At 46.7% G+C, this 20,023-nt stretch overlaps 2 protein-coding genes across 5 annotated transcripts in view; one reads left to right on the top strand and one right to left on the bottom strand.

Annotated features, from left to right (window-relative positions):
* LOC110485296 (NLR family CARD domain-containing protein 3-like) overlaps positions 1–20,023 on the bottom strand; it is a 373,592-nt gene that overhangs the window by 126,073 nt on the left and 227,496 nt on the right. The gene's annotated exons all lie outside the window — the stretch shown is intronic.
* On the top strand, positions 2,930–17,235 carry LOC110485295 (monocarboxylate transporter 6-like). 4 transcript variants are annotated; one of them, XM_036942489.1, is made up of 7 exons: positions 3,145–3,623; positions 3,897–4,020; positions 4,669–5,341; positions 10,394–10,534; positions 10,642–11,257; positions 11,430–11,686; positions 16,378–17,235. In XM_036942489.1, the coding sequence occupies exons 3-7, from the start codon at positions 4,714–4,716 to the stop codon at positions 16,641–16,643; spliced, it is 1,908 nt and encodes a 635-aa protein (XP_036798384.1). In that variant the 5' UTR covers positions 3,145–3,623; positions 3,897–4,020; positions 4,669–4,713; the 3' UTR covers positions 16,644–17,235. The 4 variants fall into 4 exon arrangements, with proteins under 4 accessions (XP_036798382.1, XP_036798384.1, XP_036798385.1 ...); XM_036942487.1 differs by lacking the exons at positions 3,145–3,623; positions 3,897–4,020 and adding an exon at positions 2,930–3,060; XM_036942490.1 differs by lacking the exon at positions 3,897–4,020 and having other exon boundaries at positions 3,146–3,496.

Below are 20,023 nucleotides of genomic sequence, written 5' to 3'. Positions count from 1 at the left end.
CACCATTGCATTTTATCGATGGCACGTTGAATGCACAGAGATACCGTGACCACATCCTGAGGCCCATTGTGGTGCCAGTCAGCCTCCGCCATCACCTCATGTTTCAGCATGATAATGCACGGCCCCATGTCGCAAGGATCTGTACACAATTCCTGGAAGCGTAAACGGTCCCAGTTCTTCCATTGCCTGCATACTCACCAGGGTGACATACCCATTGAGCACGTTTGGGGTGTTCTGTATAGGCTTGTAGGACAGGATGTTCCAGTTCCAACCAATTTCCAACATATTCGCACAACCATCGAAGAGGAGTGGGACAACATTTCACAGGCCACAATCAACAGCCTGATCAACTCTATTCAAATGAGATGTGTTGTGCTGCATGAGGCCGATGGTCTCACCAGATACTGACTGGTTTTCTGATCCATGCCCCTACTTTCTGTTCTGTGACCCAACAGATGCGTATCTGTCTGTATTCCCAGTCATGTAAAATCCATAGATTAAGGCCTAATTCATTTATTTCAATTGACTGATTTCCTTATATGAACAGTAACTCAGTAAAATCTTTGAAATTGTTGCATTTTGCATCACTAGGTTAATATCTTTTTTTGGTATGGCTTATTGAGGCCTAATTATTGTAAACAGTAGCGGACTTAGGTATGGGTGACATGGACAGCCGCCCAGGGCGGCATCTTGCAAAAAATGCGGAATGGTGACATTTGCGTGATCGGTTTTCTAACACTCATTTGCATGTCAAGTCAATGATATCATGTCACCGTGTGGGACTGTGGGTCAATTAACCTTGTCGGAGTGGGCGTCCTGATTCTAGTTTGGAAGCTAGGCAGGCTACTGCCTGGGAAGGTCTCCCACTCAGAAGTACGAGATGGGGAGGGGGGCGGAGGTAGGTTGACCTCTGGTCTCTCCACTGGAAGCCAGAGGTAGAGGGAGCCGGGGAATCTATCAAATAGTGCACCTCTAACTTTATACAGTACTAATGCAATTAATAAAATCAGTCATACTACGAAATGCTACCAAATAAACCACAATTCATTCATAATACTGTGAATGTATAGTTTCACAGACATATTGTTGCATTTTTTTCCCTGGTTTGTGTGAAATGGTTAATAATAATATAAAACCAGTCTGCACAACACCAAGGTGAACTGGTTTAGTCTTGACTCTTGGTTAACAGTTGGAGGATGGGTAATGTAGTCATGACTCTTGGTTGACAGTGTTGGAGGATGGGTAATGTAGTCATGACTCTTGGTTGACAGTGTTGGAGGATGGGTAATGTAGTCATGACTCTTGGTTGACAGTGTTGGAGGATGGGTAATGTAGTCTTGACTCTTGGTTGACAGTGTTGGGGGATGGGTAATGTATTCTTGACTCTTGGTTAACAGTGTTGGAGGATGGATGGGTAATGTAGTCTTGACTCTTGGTTAACAGTGTTGGAGGATGGGTAATGTAGTCTTGACTCTTGGTTAACAGTGTTGGAGGATGGGTAATGTAGTCTTGACTCTTGGTTAACAGTGTTGGAGGATGGGTAATGTAGTATTGACTCTTGGTTAACAGTGTTGGAGGATGGGTAATGTAGTCTTGACTCTTGATTAACAGTGTTGGAGGATGGATGGGTAATGTTGTCTTGGCTCTTGGTTAACAGTGTTGGAGGATGGGTAATGTAGTATTGACTCTTGGTTAACAGTGTTGGAGGATGGGTAATGTAGTCTTGACTCTTGGTTAACAGTGTTGGAGGATGGGTAATGTAGTCTTGACTCTTGGTTAACAGTGTTGGAGGATGGGTAATGTAGTCTTGACTCTTGGTTAACAGTGTTGGAGGATGGGTAATGTAGTCTTGACTCTTGGTTAACAGTGTTGGAGGATGGGTATTGTAGTCTTGACTCTTGGTTAACAGTGTTGGAGGATGGGTAATGTAGTCTTGACTCTTGGTTAACAGTGTTGGAGGATGGGTAATGTAGTCTTGACTCTTGGTTAACAGTGTTGGAGGATGGATAATGTAGTCTTGACTCTTGGTTAACAGTGTTGGAGGATGGGTAATGTAGTCTTGACTCTTGGTTAACAGTGTTGGAGGATGGGTAATGTAGTCTTGACTCTTGGTTGACAGTGTTGGAGGATGGGTAATGTAGTCTTGACTCTTGGTTGACAGTGTTTGAGGATGGGTAATGTAGTCTTGACTCTTGGTTAACAGTGTTGGAGGATGGGTAATGTAGTCTTGACTCTTGGTTAACAGTGTTGGAGGATGGGTAATGTAGTCTTGACTCTTGGTTAACAGTGTTGGAGGATGGGTAATGTATTGATGCTCGAGTGCCAATTCAACACAAATGGACAAGAAAAGGTCTAAGCCATCAGGGAAAAGTGGAAAGAGGAGAAACACCCTAAAGATAAAGGTATACAGCTACTTAAAAAACGTCTATAGTATGCTGATATTTTGTAATTATATGCAGTCTTTTGTGGTGTCTTACGCCTAGGGCGGCAGGTAGGCTCATGGTTGGGCCAGTATCCGAAAAGTTGCTGGATCGAATCCCCTTGCAGACAAGGTAGTAAATGAATAGTGTAATAATTTGATTATATTTTTTATTTATATACTAACATTTGTTTCTATTTGACTTTGTTACTTATTTTTGTTACATTTATGAGGCGTATTGTTGTATATATATATTTGTATATTTATATAGTTTTAAATGTTATGATTATTTATTTGTGTTGTTCCAAATGTCGGGGGGTTTCGCCCAGGGAAAACCATACAAGCTAGAACCGCCACTGATTGTACATTGCATCATCGAGGATAGGCTATGACAAATGTCATCTGACAATGTTAATATCATTATTAGATATAGACCTATTGCAACATATTGTGTAATAGGTTATGTTCGTTTCCAAAATGGCCAATGATTGTTACATTATTCTAGATTTATTGCGGTCTGATATCCTGTAGAGCTGCAGGTGCAAACCAGAAACCCGGGCCGTTCTGTTCCCATGGAGACAAATTCGCAAGGGACCTCTGACGAGAAACTATAAGATAAACAGCCAACCGGGCTTTATATGGTAAACCTAATCTTGATAATTCTGTATTTATTATGAAGTAGTTTAGATTAAATGAACACGAGTCCTGGGGATTACAATAATGACAAAGGGGGATTTTTGTTGACGGCTTGTCTGTAGGCAAACTGATTGGATAATATTGGTGCCGGAGAGATTTGTCCTATCCAGTGCTGTGACTGGGTTTGATGGCTTTCTGCCAGGCAGACCGGCAAATGAAAGTTGAGAACAAGAGAGGCGATTGAATCCTCCGGTGTTCTCCAGGATTTGATTTGACAGCGTTTTTGAAAGAACTGCGAGTGTACGCAACGCCACCTGATTGAGAGGCATATGTTTTCTGTCTGCACACACATCCTGTCGTACCGCGGGCGACTTAACGCGTTCTGTGTTGACGCCCCGACATGGACACCGGGAAAACATTGGTGATGCCGCGCGATTTAGGGTAATTGTGAAAAGTGATATAATCGTATTCATGGTAAATTAATTATGCTAACACCCTCTGACTTCCTCGACATGATAATGGTAAAATATCTCTCCGGGTTTTGACGGGCTGACCAGGGACACTCCAGGTAGGAAAACCAACGGGATTTGTGTAGGATAGGTTACAGCCATTATGCATTTATTTTATAATCAATGTGAGTGCCACATTACTTGTATTTAGATTGCTTATCTGTTCAAATCTATTTAAATGTACAATTACATATGACTTTATTACAGCTATAGCAATAGACTGTGCATCCTTGTTATTATCCTATCTACCATGTATATGGTAGGTAGTCTTTGAGGCTAATTGGTGATTTAAAAAAAATGTAATTATATATTTTTATTTCACCTTTATTTAGCCAGTTAGGCCAGTTGAGAACAAGTTCTCATTTACAACAGTGACCTGGCCAACATAAAGCAAAGCAGTGCGACACAAACAACAACATAGCTACAATTTTTCATGATGGCCATAAACAATAACAGGTAATGTTGCATAATTTTAGAAATGTCTGGAACTCACCTTTCTGAGATTTTTTTGGGGGAAATTGCTGAGGTGTGGAATTACATGGAATAAACAAACGTACAGTCAATAACACAATAGAAAGGCAATAAATAGGCCATAGTAGTGAAGTAATTACAATTTAGCAAATGAACACTGGAGTGATAGATGTGCAGATGATGATGTGCAGTAGAAATACTGGTTCTGAAAAGTGAGTGAGTGGAGACAAAGAAAGGTGGATTTCTTATACACCCTTTATGCATTGGTAGAAAGGATCTGTCTAATAGCCTATTTTTGGGGTTTTCATGGAAAACATTTACTCAAGTTGATCCATTTACAATATATCTTCAGCCAGTGAGGCTGCTTTGCTTTGTCCCTCTGCATCCATTATCAGTGGCTGTTTAGACACAGAGCCAATACCACAGCCAGCCAGGGCTGCTGCTGCCTCTGAGTAACTAACAACATCAGACTCCTCTCTCTCTCTCTCTCTCTCATGCGCTCTCTCTCTCTCCCTCCCCCTCCCTCCTCATCCCTCTCTCTTTTTCTACCTCCTTCCCACCCTTCTTCTCATCCCACTCTCCTTCCCTCCATCTCATCTATCCCTCCTTCCCTCCCTGTCACCCTCCACACAGGAAGCTGATCTAGCAGAAGGCCCAGTCCACAGCCAGCTAGGCAGGATGACAGAGGGGGTGGAGCTGGAGGCCAGACAGAACCAGTCCCACAGGACCCAGAGGACCAGACAGAACCATAACCAGGGCGACACTGTCCTGCTGAGGAGGGGTAGTGGAGGAGAGGGCCCCCATGGGCCTAAGGGACCCGAGGTTAGGGCAGAGAGGTCCAGGGGGTCTGAGGTTAGGGCAGAGGGGTCCAGGGGTTCCAAAGTTGGAGCAGAGGGGTCCAGTGGGTCAGAGGATGTGGTAGAGACACGGACGTCTCAGGACTGGACCGGGGTGAACCACAGTACTGTGAGGAGGAGCACAGACAGTGACTCAGAGGAGCAGGAGGAAAACGAGGAGGAGGATGGTTCCCTCCAACACCACCACCTTACTGGGTTACCACCCCACAATGGCCCAACTGGAGAACCAGGGGCTGGGCTGTCTGGGAACGGGTATGCCCAACAGGTGGCCCCGGATGGGGGCTGGGGCTGGGTAGTCCTGGTGGCTACTATCCTGGTCCTGGCTCTAACGCTGGCCTTCCCTTCCTGTATTGGCATCTTTTACACGGAGCTACAGGCTGAGTTCAGCTCCAGCAACACAGAGACGTCCTGGGTGCCTGCTATCATGACTGCTGTGCTGCACGCTGGTGGTGAGGATGCTTCTGTCATTGTACATTGAGGCATTGTTGCATGATTGAACACACACCATCTCTCTCTCTATCACCTTCTCTCTCTATCACCCTCTCTCAATTCAATTAAAAAAATATGGGTTGTATTTACAATGGTGTTTGTTCTTCACTGGTTGCCCTTTTCTTGTGGCAACAGGTCACACATCTTGCTGCTGCTTCTCTCTCTCTCACCCTCTCTCTCACCCCCTCTCTCTCTCTCTCTCTCTAACCCTCTCTATCTCACCCTCTCACCCACACACACACACACACACACCCACACACACACAGGTGGTAGCGATGCTACCTGTCGTTGTCATTGTAGGATTGTACACATTTGTTGTTGTCTTTATTTGGCTGATTGAAGTACTTCCTATACATAACAGTATGTTTCAATGAAACAGTACTACAGGTTAATGATTCACTGTGTGTTATCTTTCACCTCAATGTATGTTGACACAGAAATACACACACACACACACACACACACACACACACACACACTCGACACAAGCCCACAGGACACACACACACACTCGACACAAACCCACAGGACACACACAGATGAAGTGTTAGTCAGTTTTTCTGGCAGGCTGTAGATTTACAGTAAATGTGAGGGGTTAAGGTGAAGAGTTCTGGTAACTCTCTTTCCGTGACCCTGCGCCTGTGGGAACGGCCCAGGTTCAGATGTACCATACACACACTGGACACTAACTGGACACACAGGGGGAGTATAGGGTGTTTCCTTGCAGGCTGTTTGTTTAGAGTAAGGGTGAGAGGTTAGGCGAAGAGTTCTGGTAACAGTGCGGATGCTTTCTGTTCGGGCCCGGGTGTGTGCGTGTGTGTGAGAACGGATGGCCCAGGTTCAGACGTGCCGCGGTGTGTTTGTGTGTTGGGTTGTGTATGACTCAGCCTCTGTTTGTTATTACAGGGCGGTAGCTCAGGGCCAGACGGGCCAGACAGGACCAGTAGTCCATTGTTCTGGTGGCCCACTGTTTATTTATCTATCTCCCTCCCTGACCCTCCCTCCCTCTCATTCCTCCTCTTTCTATCACCCTGACCCTCCCTCCCTCTCATTCCTCCTCTTTCTATCACCCTGACTCTCTCTGCCTCTCATTCCTCCTCTATCACCCTGACCCTCCCTCTCTCCCCTTCCTCCTCTTTCTATCACCCTGACCCTCCCTCCCTCCCTCTCATTCCTCCTCTTTCTATCACCCTGACCCTCCTTCCCTCTCATTCCTCCTCTTTCTATCACCCTGACCCTCCCTCCCTCTCATTCCTCCTCTTTCTATCACCCTGACCCTCTCTCCCTCTCATTCCTCCTCTTTCTATCACCCTGACCCTCCCTCCCTCCCTCTCATTCCTCCTCTTTCTATCACCCTGACCCTCCCTCCCTCATTCCTCCTCTTTCTATCATCCTGACCCTCCCTTCTGTTCCTCATCTTTCTCTTCCTGCTGAGGAGAACTAAAGCCAAGAGGAACATTAAATGGTGATTCACTGAAGTAATATGATAGTGGAAATCTCCACTTGATCCATCTATATTAAACCTCCAGTTGATCCATCTATATTAAACCTCCTGTTCCATCTATATTAAACCTCCTGTTGATCCATCTATATTAAACCTCCTGTTGATCCATCGATATTAAACCTCCTGTTGATCCATCGATATTAAACCTCCTGTTGATCCATCGATATTAAACCTCCAGTTGATCCATCTATATTAAACTTCCAGTTGATCCATCGATATTAGACCTCCAGTTGATCCATCTATATTAAACCTCCAGTTGATCCATCTATATTAAACCTCCTGTTGATCCATCTATATTAAACTTCCAGTTGATCCATCGATATTAGACCTCCAGTTGATCCATCTATATTAAACCTCCAGTTGATCCATCTATATTAAACCTCCTGTTGATCCATCGATATTAAACCTCCAGTTGATCCATCTATATTAAACCTCCTGTTGATCCATCGATATTAAACCTCCTGTTGATCCATCGATATTAAACCTCCTGTTGATCCATCGATATTAAACCTCCTGTTGATCCATCGATATTAAACCTCCAGTTGATCCATTTATATTAAACCTCCACTTGATCCATCTATATTAAACCTCCAGTTGATCCAATGTCATGACTGTAGATTCTGAATTCGTGTAATTATTGTTGCGTAATGTCAGTGTTCTTCATTTCTAGTTGTCAAAGGTTAAATATGTGTGTGGTCTGGTGTGGCTCAGTTGGTAGAGCATGGTGCTTGCAACTCCAGGGTTGTAGGTTTGATTCCCATGGGGGACCAGTGTGAAAATATATGCCCTCACTACTGTAAGTTGCTCTGGATAAGAGTGTCTGCTAAATGTGTCAATTGTAAGTATGTGTTCTTGGCTAGCAGTGCTTTTAGTCAACAACTGATGAGAACCAGCATCATGTGTCGTATTGGGAAAATGAATGTGTTGCTTGTGTGTCAAAGATTTTGTGTGTCAGAGATTTTTCTCTCTCAGTTGGACCAAGATATTATGATTTTTAAGGCTGTAATGATTTTCCAGTGGACAGGGTTTGGTTTTAACCAAATTAATCTGAAACGCCTGATGTTTATTAACAGTGAGAATGGCAGAATGGTGAACTTAACCAAACGACGGAGAGTTTTGATTTCTGTGTGATATTAGATTGCTTCTTGTGTAAATATTTTCTGTCTGGATTATAACGATTTGTATGATGATCCGAGGGAGAGATGGAAGGAGGGATGGTTGTAGGGACAGAGGGAGAGATGGAAGGAGAGACAGGGGGAGAGACGGAGGGAGAGATGAAAGGGAGGGATGGTTGTAGGGACAGAGGGAGAGATGGAAGGAGGGACAGGGGGAGAGACGGAGGGAGAGATGAAAGGGAGGGATGGTTGTAGGGACAGAGGGAGAGATGGAAGGAGGGACAGGGGGAGAGACGGAGGGAGAGATGAAAGGGAGGGATGGTTGTAGGGACAGAGGGAGAGATGGAGTTTGGATGGAGGGAGAGAGAGATGGAAGGAGGGACAGGGGGAGAGACGGAGGGAGAGATGAAAGGAGAGACAGGGGGAGAGACGGAGGGAGAGATGAAAGGGAGGGATGGTTGTAGGGACAGAGGGAGAGATGGAAGGAGGGACAGGGGGAGAGACGGAGGGAGAGATGGAAGGGAGGGATGGTTGTAGGGACAGAGGGAGAGATGGAGTTTGGATGGAGGGAGAGAGAGATGGAAGGAGGGACAGGGGGAGAGACGGAGGGAGAGATGAAAGGGAGGGATGGTTGTAGGGACAGAGGGAGAGATGGAAGGAGAGATGGAGTTTGGATGGAGGGAGAGAGAGATGGAAGGAGGGACAGGGGGAGAGACGGAGGGAGAGATGAAAGGGAGGGATGGTTGTAGGGACAGAGGGAGAGATGGAGTTTGGATGGAGGGAGAGAGAGATGGAAGGAGGGACAGGGGGAGAGACGGAGGGAGAGATGAAAGGGAGGGATGGTTGTAGGGACAGAGGGAGAGATGGAGTTTGGATGGAGGGAGAGAGAGATGGAAGGAGGGACAGGGGGAGAGACGGAGGGAGAGATGAAAGGGAGGGATGGTTGTAGGGACAGAGGGAGAGATGGAAGGAGGGACAGGGGGAGAGACGGAGGGAGAGATGGAAGGGAGGGATGGTTGTAGGGACAGAGGGAGAGATGGAGTTTGGATGGAGGGAGAGAGAGATGGAAGGAGGGACAGGGGGAGAGACGGAGGGAGAGATGAAAGGGAGGGATGGTTGTAGGGACAGAGGGAGAGATGGAAGGAGAGACGGGATGGAGGGAAAAATAGATGGAGGGATAGTTTCAGAAATAGTCTCGGAATTCCCAGACCTAGGGCCAAAGTGTATGTCAGAACACTGTTCATGTGGGAGGCAACCCATCTGCCTAGGGAGACTAAGAAAGAGCTGGAGGGAGGGATAGGGTTCACCAAGGACTGAGGAACATTCTTAGAGACCAGACTAGACCACATGACTGGAGCAGACATTATCATGACAGAGACCAGACTAGACCACATGACTGGAGCAGACATTATCCTGAAAGAGACCAGACTGGACCACATGACTGGAGCAGACATTATCATGACAGAGACCAGACTAGACCACATGACTGGAGCAGACATTATCATGACAGAGACCAGACTAGACCACATGACTGGAGCAGACATTATCATGACAAGAGCACAGATGAGACGGCACAAAGAATGGACTCATTATTCCCACATCAAAGACAGTACCAAGAGTTCTCAGTTCTTAGTACTCTGAATCTCATGTTCGTTTGAATCAATTAGCCTGATAGGTACTCCTGTTAGCTTTGGTCTGTCTTGGAGAGTTGGATTGAAGAGCTGGAAGATGATCATTCAGATCATGTGTTTCTGATCACATTATTGTAAGAGCCTGTACACTTAGACACCTGTCCCTGTCTGGGTAAACTCATGACCTATTCCCAGGCTAATTGTGGTTAGCACATGCACATAAGCCTGTAACACCAACTAACAAGTCTGGCCGACTGGGGAGTGAACTGATTTGTAGTTGTATAGTTTGAAGCTGTGGTCCACCAGACGTTCCCGGCATGGGGAGGAAGTGTCTGCTGAACGACGTTTCAGAGTGGGTTTCAGCAGCTGTGTTTTAGTGGAAACGAACAGCGTCCTGTCCTCTATTTGCAGACTGTTGTTCCATGTTCAGGGATAATGCATTGATGATGCTAATTATTGTGATATGATATGCTAATCAGTCCATTGTATGCTTTTGGGGAGTGTGTGGTGTGTTAATGTGTATTATTGTGATTGGACCACATGTTGTTTTCTTGTCTCTCCAGAGTGTGGTGTGTTAGTGGTGTGTGTGTATTGTGATTGAACATTGTTTTCCTGTGTGTGTGTGTGTATTGTGATTGAACATTGTTTTCCTGTGTGTGTGTGTATTGTGATTGAACATTGTTTTCCTGTGTGTGTGTGTGTGTGTGTGTGTGTGTGTGTGTGTGTGTGTTGTGATTGAACGTTGTTTTCCTGTCTCTCCAGGTCCACTATGCAGCGTTCTCGTGGAACGCTTTGGTTGCCGGGTAACGGTGATGGTGGGAGGGGTTCTGAGTGGACTAGGCATGGTGGTCAGCGCCCTGGTCAGAACCATCACAGAACTCTACATCACCAGCATCATCGCAGGTCAGAGGGTACACACACACACTATAACCCCCCAATATAAGATGTCTCCTTCTTTCTATGGGGCATTATGAGTCATCCTCATCAGTTCCTCTGTCCTCCTCATACAGGGTTGGGGTTCTGCCTGTCCTTCCAGCCCTCTGTGACCATGATGGGCCACTACTTTTTGAGGCGGCGGGCGTTTGCCAACGCCATGTCGTCCACCGGCACGGCCCTGGGCCTCAGCACCTTACCCCTGCTGGCCAACTTCCTGCTGGGCCAGTTTGGCTGGAGAGGCAGCTTCCTGGTCCTGGGAGGGCTGCTGTTGAACTGCTGCGTGTGTGGCGCTGTCATGAGGCCCCTGGGGGCCAAACACAGTGGAGCCCAGAGGACACTCACTAACAAGGCTGCCCAGGGGCTCAGCAAGCAACCAATCAAAGGTCCTCTCCAACAGGAGAAGGAGGGAATTAAGACAAGACTTAGGACAGCGTTCAGTGACCTTGTCGTGTTCCTACGGAGACACATGGCCTTTGACCTGTTGGTCAGTAACCCTCGTTACCGTGTCTACGCCCTGGGAGTGACGTGGATGATGTTGGGGTTTGTAGTTCCCCTGGTCTACCTGGTGCCCTATGCTACAGCCAATGGTATGGAACAGGACCGAGCCGCGCTACTGATGGCCGTACTGGGCCTGGTTAACATTGCTGTGAGACCCGTGGCGGCTGTCTTCTTCGGCCTGCCGCGCTTCAGGTACTGTAGCCTGGATGTTAGAGGTTAGGAGTGGGTCAGCAACTGGACCGGAGGGTTGCTGGTTCGAATCCCAAGCAAGAAAACATTTAATAGAAAATGATGTGATCTGAAAACAAAAATGGATAATAAATTGGTTTTCTCTTCCTTCTCCTCCTCTTCCTCCTCCTCTCAGGGGCAGTGGCTGTTTTGTGTATGTGTTTGCGGTAGCCCTCCTGGTCAACGGGCTGAGTAACAGTATCTGTGGTGCGGCCGCCACCTTCCCCGTGCTCCTGATCTACGTGGTCATCTTTGGTCTGTCCATGTCTGTGATTGGCTCTCTGCTCTTCACGGTGCTGATGGAGACGGTGGAGATGAGCCGGTTCCCCTCTGCCCTGGGTCTCATCAGTATGTTAGAGAGTGGAACACTGCTGATTGGACCGCCGCTCGCAGGTACTGTGTGTGTCGCTCCTGTCAGGATTGTACCGCTACACATTATGCCATGAGGGGGCAATAGGGGGGTGTGGTACGCCACTGTGGGCGCTATGCCATGGGACAAAGATAAACATTTTCAAGTTTACAGCTCATTTTCTTCAATTATGTATATATTCTTTACATGGCTTATGACATGTTCATATGCTATCTGGGGAGTGGGGGGGTGGGGGGCTATAGGGGGGTGTGGTACACCACTGTGGGGGCTATAGGGGGGTGGGGGGTGTGGGGGGCTATAGGGGGGTGTGGGGGGCTATAGGGGGGTGTGGTACACCATTGTGGGGGCTATAGGGGTGTCTGGTACACCACTGTGGGGGCTATAGGGGTGTGTGGTACACCACTGTGGGGGATATAGGGGGGTGTGGTACACCACTGTGGGGGCTATAAGGGGGTGTGGTACACCACTGTGGGGGCTATAGGGGGGTGTGGTACACCACTGTGGGGGTTATAGGGGGGTTGTGGGGGCTATAGGGGGGTGTGGTACGCCACTGTGGGGGCTATAGGGGGGTGTGGTACACCACTGTCGGGGCTATAGGGGGGTGTGGTACACCACTGTGGGGGCTATAGGGGGGTGTGGTACACCACTGTGGGGGCTATAGGGGGGTGTGGTACACCACTGTGGGGGCTATAGGGGGGTGTGGTACACCACTGTGGGGGTTGTGGGGGGGTTGTGGGGGCTATAGGGGGGTGTGGTACGCCACTGTGGGGGCTATAGGGGGGTGTGGTACACCACTGTCGGGGCTATAGGGGGGTGTGGTACACCACTGTGGGGGCTATAGGGGGGGGTGGTACGCCACTGTGGGGGCTATAGGGGGGTGTGGTACGCCACTGTGGGGGCTATAGGGGGGTGTGGTACACCACTGTGGGGGTTGTGGGGGCTATAGGGGGGTGTGGTACGCCACTGTGGGGGCTATAGGGGGGTGTGGTACACCACTGTGGGGGTTGTGGGGGCTATAGGGGGGTGTGGTACGCCACTGTGGGGGCTATAGGGGGGTGTGGTACACCACTGTGGGGGCTATAGGGGGGTGTGGTACACCACTGTGGGGGCTATGGTACACCACTGTGGGGGCTATAGGGGGGTGTGGTACACCACTGGGGGGGCTATAGGGGGGTGTGGTACACCACTGTGGGGGCTATGGTACACCACTGTGGGGGCTATAGGGGGGTGTGGTACACCACTGTGGGGGTTGTGGGGGCTATAGGGGGGTGTGGTACGCCACTGTGGGGGCTATAGGGGGGTGTGGTACACCACTGTGGGGGCTATAGGGGGGTGTGGTACGCCACTGTGGGGGCTATAGGGGGGTGTGGTACACCACTGTGGGGGCTATAGGGGGGTGTGGTACACCACTGTGGGGGCTATAGGGGGGTGTGGTACACCACTGTGGGGGCTATGGTACACCACTGTGGGGGCTATAGGGGGGTGTGGTACACCACTGTGGGGGCTATAGGGGTGTGTGGTACACCACTGTGGGGGCTATAAGGGGGTGTGGTACACCACTGTGGGGGCTATAGGGGGGGTGTGGTACACCACTGTGGGGGCTATGGGGGGGTGTGGTACACCACTGTGGGGGCTATAGGGGGTGTGGTACACCACTGTGGGGGCTATAAGGGGGTGTGGTACACCACTGTGGGGGCTATAAGGGGGTGTGGTACACCACTGTGGGGGCTATAGGGGGGGTGTGGTACACCACTGTGGGGGCTATAGGGGGGGTGTGGTACACCACTGTGGGGGCTATAGGGGGTGTGGTACACCACTGTGGGGGCTATAGGGGTGTGTGGTACACCACTGTGGCATCTGTTCAAGTCCTATGTGTGAATTCTTTGTCTGTGGTACAGAATCAATGACTTCCCCTACTGCATGTTATCTACAGTCATTGTTGGTCAGCAGGTGGTCAGCATAACAACAGGTGGTGGTGTGGTGGACACAGTGACTCATATAGACATACATGTTAAGGTTCTTGTCAAGTTATGCCCAGTATAAACCTGTTATGTGAGGACTGGGGAGGGTATGAGTTAAGCCCAGTATAAACCTGTTATGTGAGGACTGGGGAGGGTATGAGTTAAGCCCAGTATAAACCTGTTATGTGAGGACTGGCGAGGGTATGAGTTATGCCCAGTATAAACCTGTTATGTTATGTGAGGACTGGGGAGGGTATGAGTTATGCCCAGTATAAACCTGTTATGTTATGTGAGGACTGGGGAGGGTATGAGTTATGCACAGTATAAACTTGGTATGTTATGTGAGGACTGGTGAGGGTATGAGTAATGCCCAGTATAAACCTGTTATGTGAGGACTGGTGAGGGTATGAGTTATGCCCAGTATAAACCTGTTATGTGAGGACTGGGGAGGGTATGAGTTATGCCCAGTATAAACCTGTTATATGAGGACTGGGGAGGGTATGAGTTATGCCCAGTATAAACCTGTTATATGAGGACTGGGGAGGGTATGAGTTATGCCCAGTATAAACCTGTTATATGAGGACTGGGGAGGATATGAGTTATGCCCAGTATAAACCTGTTATGTGAGGACTGGGGAGGGTATGAGTTATGCCCAGTATAAACCTGTTATGTTATGTGAGGACTGGGGAGGGTATGAGTTATGCCCAGTATAAACCTGTTATATGAGGACTGGGGAGGGTATGAGTTATCCCCAGTATAAACCTGTTATATGAGGACTGGGGAGGGTATGAGTTATGCCCAGTATAAACCTGTTATGTGAGGACTGGGGAGGATATGAGTTAAGCCCAGTATAAACCTGTTATGTGAGGACTGGGGAGGGTATGAGTTATGCCCAGTATAAACCTGTTATATGAGGACTGGGGAGGGTATGAGTTATGCCCAGTATAAACCTGTTATGTGAGGACTGGCGAGGGTATGAGTTATGCCCAGTATAAACCTGTTATGTTATGTGAGGACTGGGGAGGGTATGAGTTATGCCCAGTATAAACCTGTTATGTTATGTGAGGACTGGGGAGGGTATGAGTTATGCACAGTATAAACTTGGTATGTTATGTGAGGACTGGTGAGGGTATGAGTAATGCCCAGTATAAACCTGTTATGTGAGGACTGGTGAGGGTATGAGTTATGCCCAGTATAAACCTGTTATGTGAGGACTGGGGAGGGTATGAGTTATGCCCAGTATAAACCTGTTATATGAGGACTGGGGAGGGTATGAGTTATGCCCAGTATAAACCTGTTATATGAGGACTGGGGAGGGTATGAGTTATGCCCAGTATAAACCTGTTATATGAGGACTGGGGAGGATATGAGTTATGCCCAGTATAAACCTGTTATGTGAGGACTGGGGAGGGTATGAGTTATGCCCAGTATAAACCTGTTATGTTATGTGAGGACTGGGGAGGGTATGAGTTATGCCCAGTATAAACCTGTTATATGAGGACTGGGGAGGGTATGAGTTATCCCCAGTATAAACCTGTTATATGAGGACTGGGGAGGGTATGAGTTATGCCCAGTATAAACCTGTTATGTGAGGACTGGGGAGGATATGAGTTAAGCCCAGTATAAACCTGTTATGTGAGGACTGGGGAGGGTATGAGTTATGCCCAGTATAAACCTGTTATATGAGGACTGGGGAGGGTATGAGTTATGCCCAGTATAAACCTGTTATGTTATGTGAGGACTGGGGAGGGTATGAGTTAAGCCCAGTATAAACCTGTTATGTGAGGACTGGGGAGGGAATGAGTTATGCCCAGTATAAACCCATTATGTTATATGAGGACTGGGGAGGGTATGAGTTATGCCCAGTATAAACCTGTTATGTGATGACTGGGGAGGGTATGAGTTATGCCCAGTATAAACCTGTTATATGAGGACTGGGGAGGGTATGAGTTATTCCCAGTATAAACCTGTTATGTTATGTGAGGACTGGGGAGGGTATGAGTTATGCCCAGTATAAACCTGTTATATGAGGACTGGGGAGGGTATGAGTTATGCCCAGTATAAACCTGTTATGCGAGGACTGGGGAGGGTATGAGTTAAGCCCAGTATAAACCTGTTATGTGAGGACAGGGGAGACTATGAGTTTTGTCACACGGGGAAATGGAATGTTCTTTCTGCTGGATTCCCATGTCTAGCTCGGGATGTGAACGGGTCATGTGCTCTGGTTTCCACAATGTGCATGTGTGTCTGTGTGTGCGTGCGAGTATGTTTGCGCGTGTGTCTGTGCGTGCGTGCGTGCGTGCGTCAGGCGGGTAGGAAGGTCTGGGTCGACAGGGAACGGCTCTGGGGCAGGCTGACTGGAGGAGGGCGTGGCCTAGTGTTCCCCTGCTGAACTCCTAAGGTGGTCTCTGGTTTCCAGCGCCATGGCAACTCTAATGTCAACGCCTGGTAGTAGCCGACTAGCCCTGTGCTCAGTGGGTCCTGGCAGAGCTGTACTGAACTAGCATCCAGTACAGAGGAATGTGTTATGAGGACACACACCGACACGCTTAAATATAGCTGTTCTTTCACTGTCGTAGCACCACGTGTGGTTGTTGACACAAGCCTTCTAGGAAATGCTTTTATGTACTGCTTATGAACTGTTTTGTGTGGTTATGAACGTGTCATGACATGGTAATGTAGGTACCCTTCAAATGAAGTGTTCCCCAAGTCTTTCCTAACGCTGTGCCTGTTGCCATGTCTCCCTCTTCCAGGCATGTTGGTGGACAGTACAGGACACTACTCTTATGTGTTCTATGCCTGCAGTGTGACTGTCTCCTCCTCTGGCCTCTTCCTCATCGCAGCGTTCTACTATCTGGACAGACAGAAGAAGAGGGAAGAGAAGAAGAGAGCAGGTCCTCCTGCTGCTGCGTACCAACAGAAGCCTGCTATCAGCGTAGTCCCTGACTGCCAGTACAGCCATGTTCCTTCTACACATGGAGGGAGATCAGCGGACACTGTTTGTGTCAGCAACGTGTGACTTACTATTATGCACGTGTGTGCAACCCAGTAAGACAAGCTGTCTACCTGCCTGCCTTAGAATTACATCTAGAATGAGAATGAAGTGAGGAGGTAGCCTTCCATGAGCCTTGGCCTCACTGTGTAACGCCTCACTATGATGAATCAATGAAGGATCTCTGTGGTGTCTGCTGTCTTCAGTGGGAAGAACTGGGAGGTAATACATTCACTACTGTTATCATCACTGTGATTCCTATGTATGTACGTATGTACGTACACAGGCATTCACAACACAGGGTAGACGCTACAGTAGGACTGTTTAACATACGGCCCACTAGTAGACGCTACAGTAGGACTGTCTAACATACGGCTCGTAGTAGACGCTACAGTAGGACTGTCTAACATACGGCCCACTAGTAGACGCTACAGTACTAACAACAATCTCAATCAACATTTAAATGATTAAAACCAACCCATAACTATTTAGAAATGATAATGGACCTAAATGTAGTCTCTTCACTCTGTCCAGCTAGCTAACAGTTATCATAATGGAAGCTACATTTATAGTTTCTTCACTCTGTCCAGCTAGCTAACAGTCATCATAATGAAAGCTACATTTATAGTCTCTTCACTCTGTCCAGCTAGCTAACAGTCATCATAATGAAAGCTACATTTATAGTCTCTTCTCTCTGTCCAGCTAGCTAACAGTCATCATAATGAAAGCTACATTTATAGTCTCTTCACTCTGTCCAGCTAGCTGAAAGCTACATTTATAGTTTCTTCGCTCTGTCCAGCTAGCTAACAGTCATCATAATGAAAGCTACATTTATAGTCTCTTCACTCTGTCCAGCTAGCTAACAGTCATCATAATGAAAGCTACATTTATAGTCTCTCTCTGTCCAGCTAGCTAACAGTCATCATAATGAAAGCTACATTTATAGTCTCTTCACTCTGTCCAACTAGCTGAAAGCTACATTTATAGTTTCTTCGCTCTGTCCAGCTAGCTAACAGTCATCATAATGAAAGCTACATTTATAGTGTCTTCACTCTGTCCAGCTAGCTAACAGTCATCATAATGAAAGCTACATTTATAGTTTCTTCACTCTGTCCAGCTAGCTGAAAGCTACATTTATAGTTTCTTCACTCTGTCCAGCTAGCTAACAGTCATCATAATGAAAGCTACATTTATAGTCTCTTCACTCTGTCCAGCTAGCTAACAGTCATCATAATGAAAGCTACATTTATAGTTTCTTCACTCTGTCCAGCTAGCTAACAGTCATCATAATGAAAGCTACATTTATAGTTTCTTTACTCTGTCCAGCTAGCTAACAGTCATCATAATGAAAGCTACATTTATAGTTTCTTTACTCTGTCCAGCTAGCTAACAGTCATCATAATGAAAGCTAGATAGTTAGGGAGCATCAAAAATTCCCTAAACCGATGGATAGAGGACATTTTGCACATTTTGACACCAAGACAATACATACACATTTTAAGTGCGGCACTCCGGCCCTTGGTGAAGACTGAATGCGACCCGCAGAGCAAAATGAGTTTGACAACCCTGTGCTAGAGCACTGTTACTCACGAATTGCGGCAATTGTACTGCCAATAACATGGGCGACCCAACTATTTAGTGCTTTAACTGTTAGGCTTTAGGAGGAGATTATGGTTGTTTTGTACACTGTCACCGTGACAACACTGAGTATGGCTATGAATGTATTCCTGCACCTTCTTGAATATCCTCTGTGACTTCTTAGATGCCTTGATATAACTGGAAATTAAACCATAGCCTTATGTATGAAAGGATATACAAATATTTTGTATTTTAGTCAACTTATTTCTGAAGATTGAATATTGAATGTTTACAGAATATTAAACTTTTTCAATAAAAGTAAGTTGATTTGTGTTCATTGTGTCAGTCTTGTTTTATTATCACTGTATAATAATAATCTGAATTTGAGGACGGATCGGATTGAATAGGTCTTCAATTTTAATACAACAGTTCTTGTTAACACAGCTCTGATGTCATTCCCTTCCTGCTACTGTCTCATTTCCTTCCACTCACCTTTATCGCCACCTTGTGGAATGTGTGATGTACAGTTGTTTTTTAATAATCATGACAGTTTTGAAAAATTACCAATGAAGCCTATTTGTCCAATTTTGTGTACTTTTTAAGATATTGTCCAGACTCTGCCACATACTGTATAAGACGTGCCTCCATTAGCGTGTCCTGTCACTCACAACCCAGATTCTTGTCACGTCTTATCTGAGTCTTTATTAACCTGACCAGTTTTTCTACTTTTATTTTCTGGTAAACACGTAATACTGAAGACTGTGTCCAGTGAAAGCCCTGATCAGTCAAATATCTGATCAGTTACCTGATCAACTACCTGATCAATTAACTGATCAATTATCTAAAAATTACCTGATCAATTATAAATTACCTGATCAATTATCTGACCAATTACTTGGTCAATTATCTGATAAATTACCAGATCAATTACCTGATCAATTGTCATCTTTGGCCTTTCAGTGAGACGGCTCCTATGATGGCTGGTGAAGAATGTTGGTAGCTTGAGGTTTGAAAGTAAATAAACTAATTCAATTCCTTTTTCAGTTTCCTTCCCCCAACCTGAGCCAAACAGTGATAGCCCTGACCACTCAATCAAGTTGTTAAGTATCTTCTTCAGTCTTCGATGAAGGGCTAATATGGAGGCCCTGTTCAGTCCTCGATGAAGGGCTAATATGGAGGCCCTGTTCAGTCTTCGATGAAGGGCTAACATGGAGGCCCTGTTCAGTCTTCGATGAAGGGCTAATATGGAGGCCCTGTTCAGTCTTCGATGAAGGGCTAATATGGAGGCCCTGTTCAGTCTTCGATGAAGGGCTAATATGGAGGCCCTGTTCAGTCTTCGGTGACGGGCTACCATGGAGGGCCCTGTTCAGTCTTCGGTGAGGGGATACCCTGGCGACCCTGTTCACTTCCTTCTGTCATTGTTGTTGACAACAATGAGTATGTGAAGCATTTTGGAAGCTTGAGGGTTAAAAGTAAATGAACTTATTATTTTCAGTTTTTCACAGCATGCTTACTCTAACATGCACCAACACACATTTCCACACACATCACCGTGCAAGCCAGAAAAATGTAGAAAAGTATATACTTACATTTTTATTTTAAAATTGACATTTTGTTTACTGACTACCCTCTTTTTTTCACCAAACAACCCACCCTGACATACCAAGCTAAACCCGTTGCCTCTACATGACTGTGGGCTATATAGCCTGTAACCTGTAACCTGTAAATACCCAATCAGACCAGTTTAGATAAGAGTTAAACATATCACTACACACACTGTGATTCTCTCTCCTGAAGCCTTCGGTCAAAGGTCCCTCCAGTCTCCTCTT

The sequence above is a fragment of the Oncorhynchus mykiss genome, chromosome 13 (genome assembly GCF_013265735.2).
Source record: "Oncorhynchus mykiss isolate Arlee chromosome 13, USDA_OmykA_1.1, whole genome shotgun sequence".
In the NCBI taxonomy this organism is placed as follows: Eukaryota; Metazoa; Chordata; class Actinopteri; order Salmoniformes; family Salmonidae; genus Oncorhynchus; species Oncorhynchus mykiss.
This window is presented reverse-complemented; position numbering and strand designations above follow the sequence as displayed.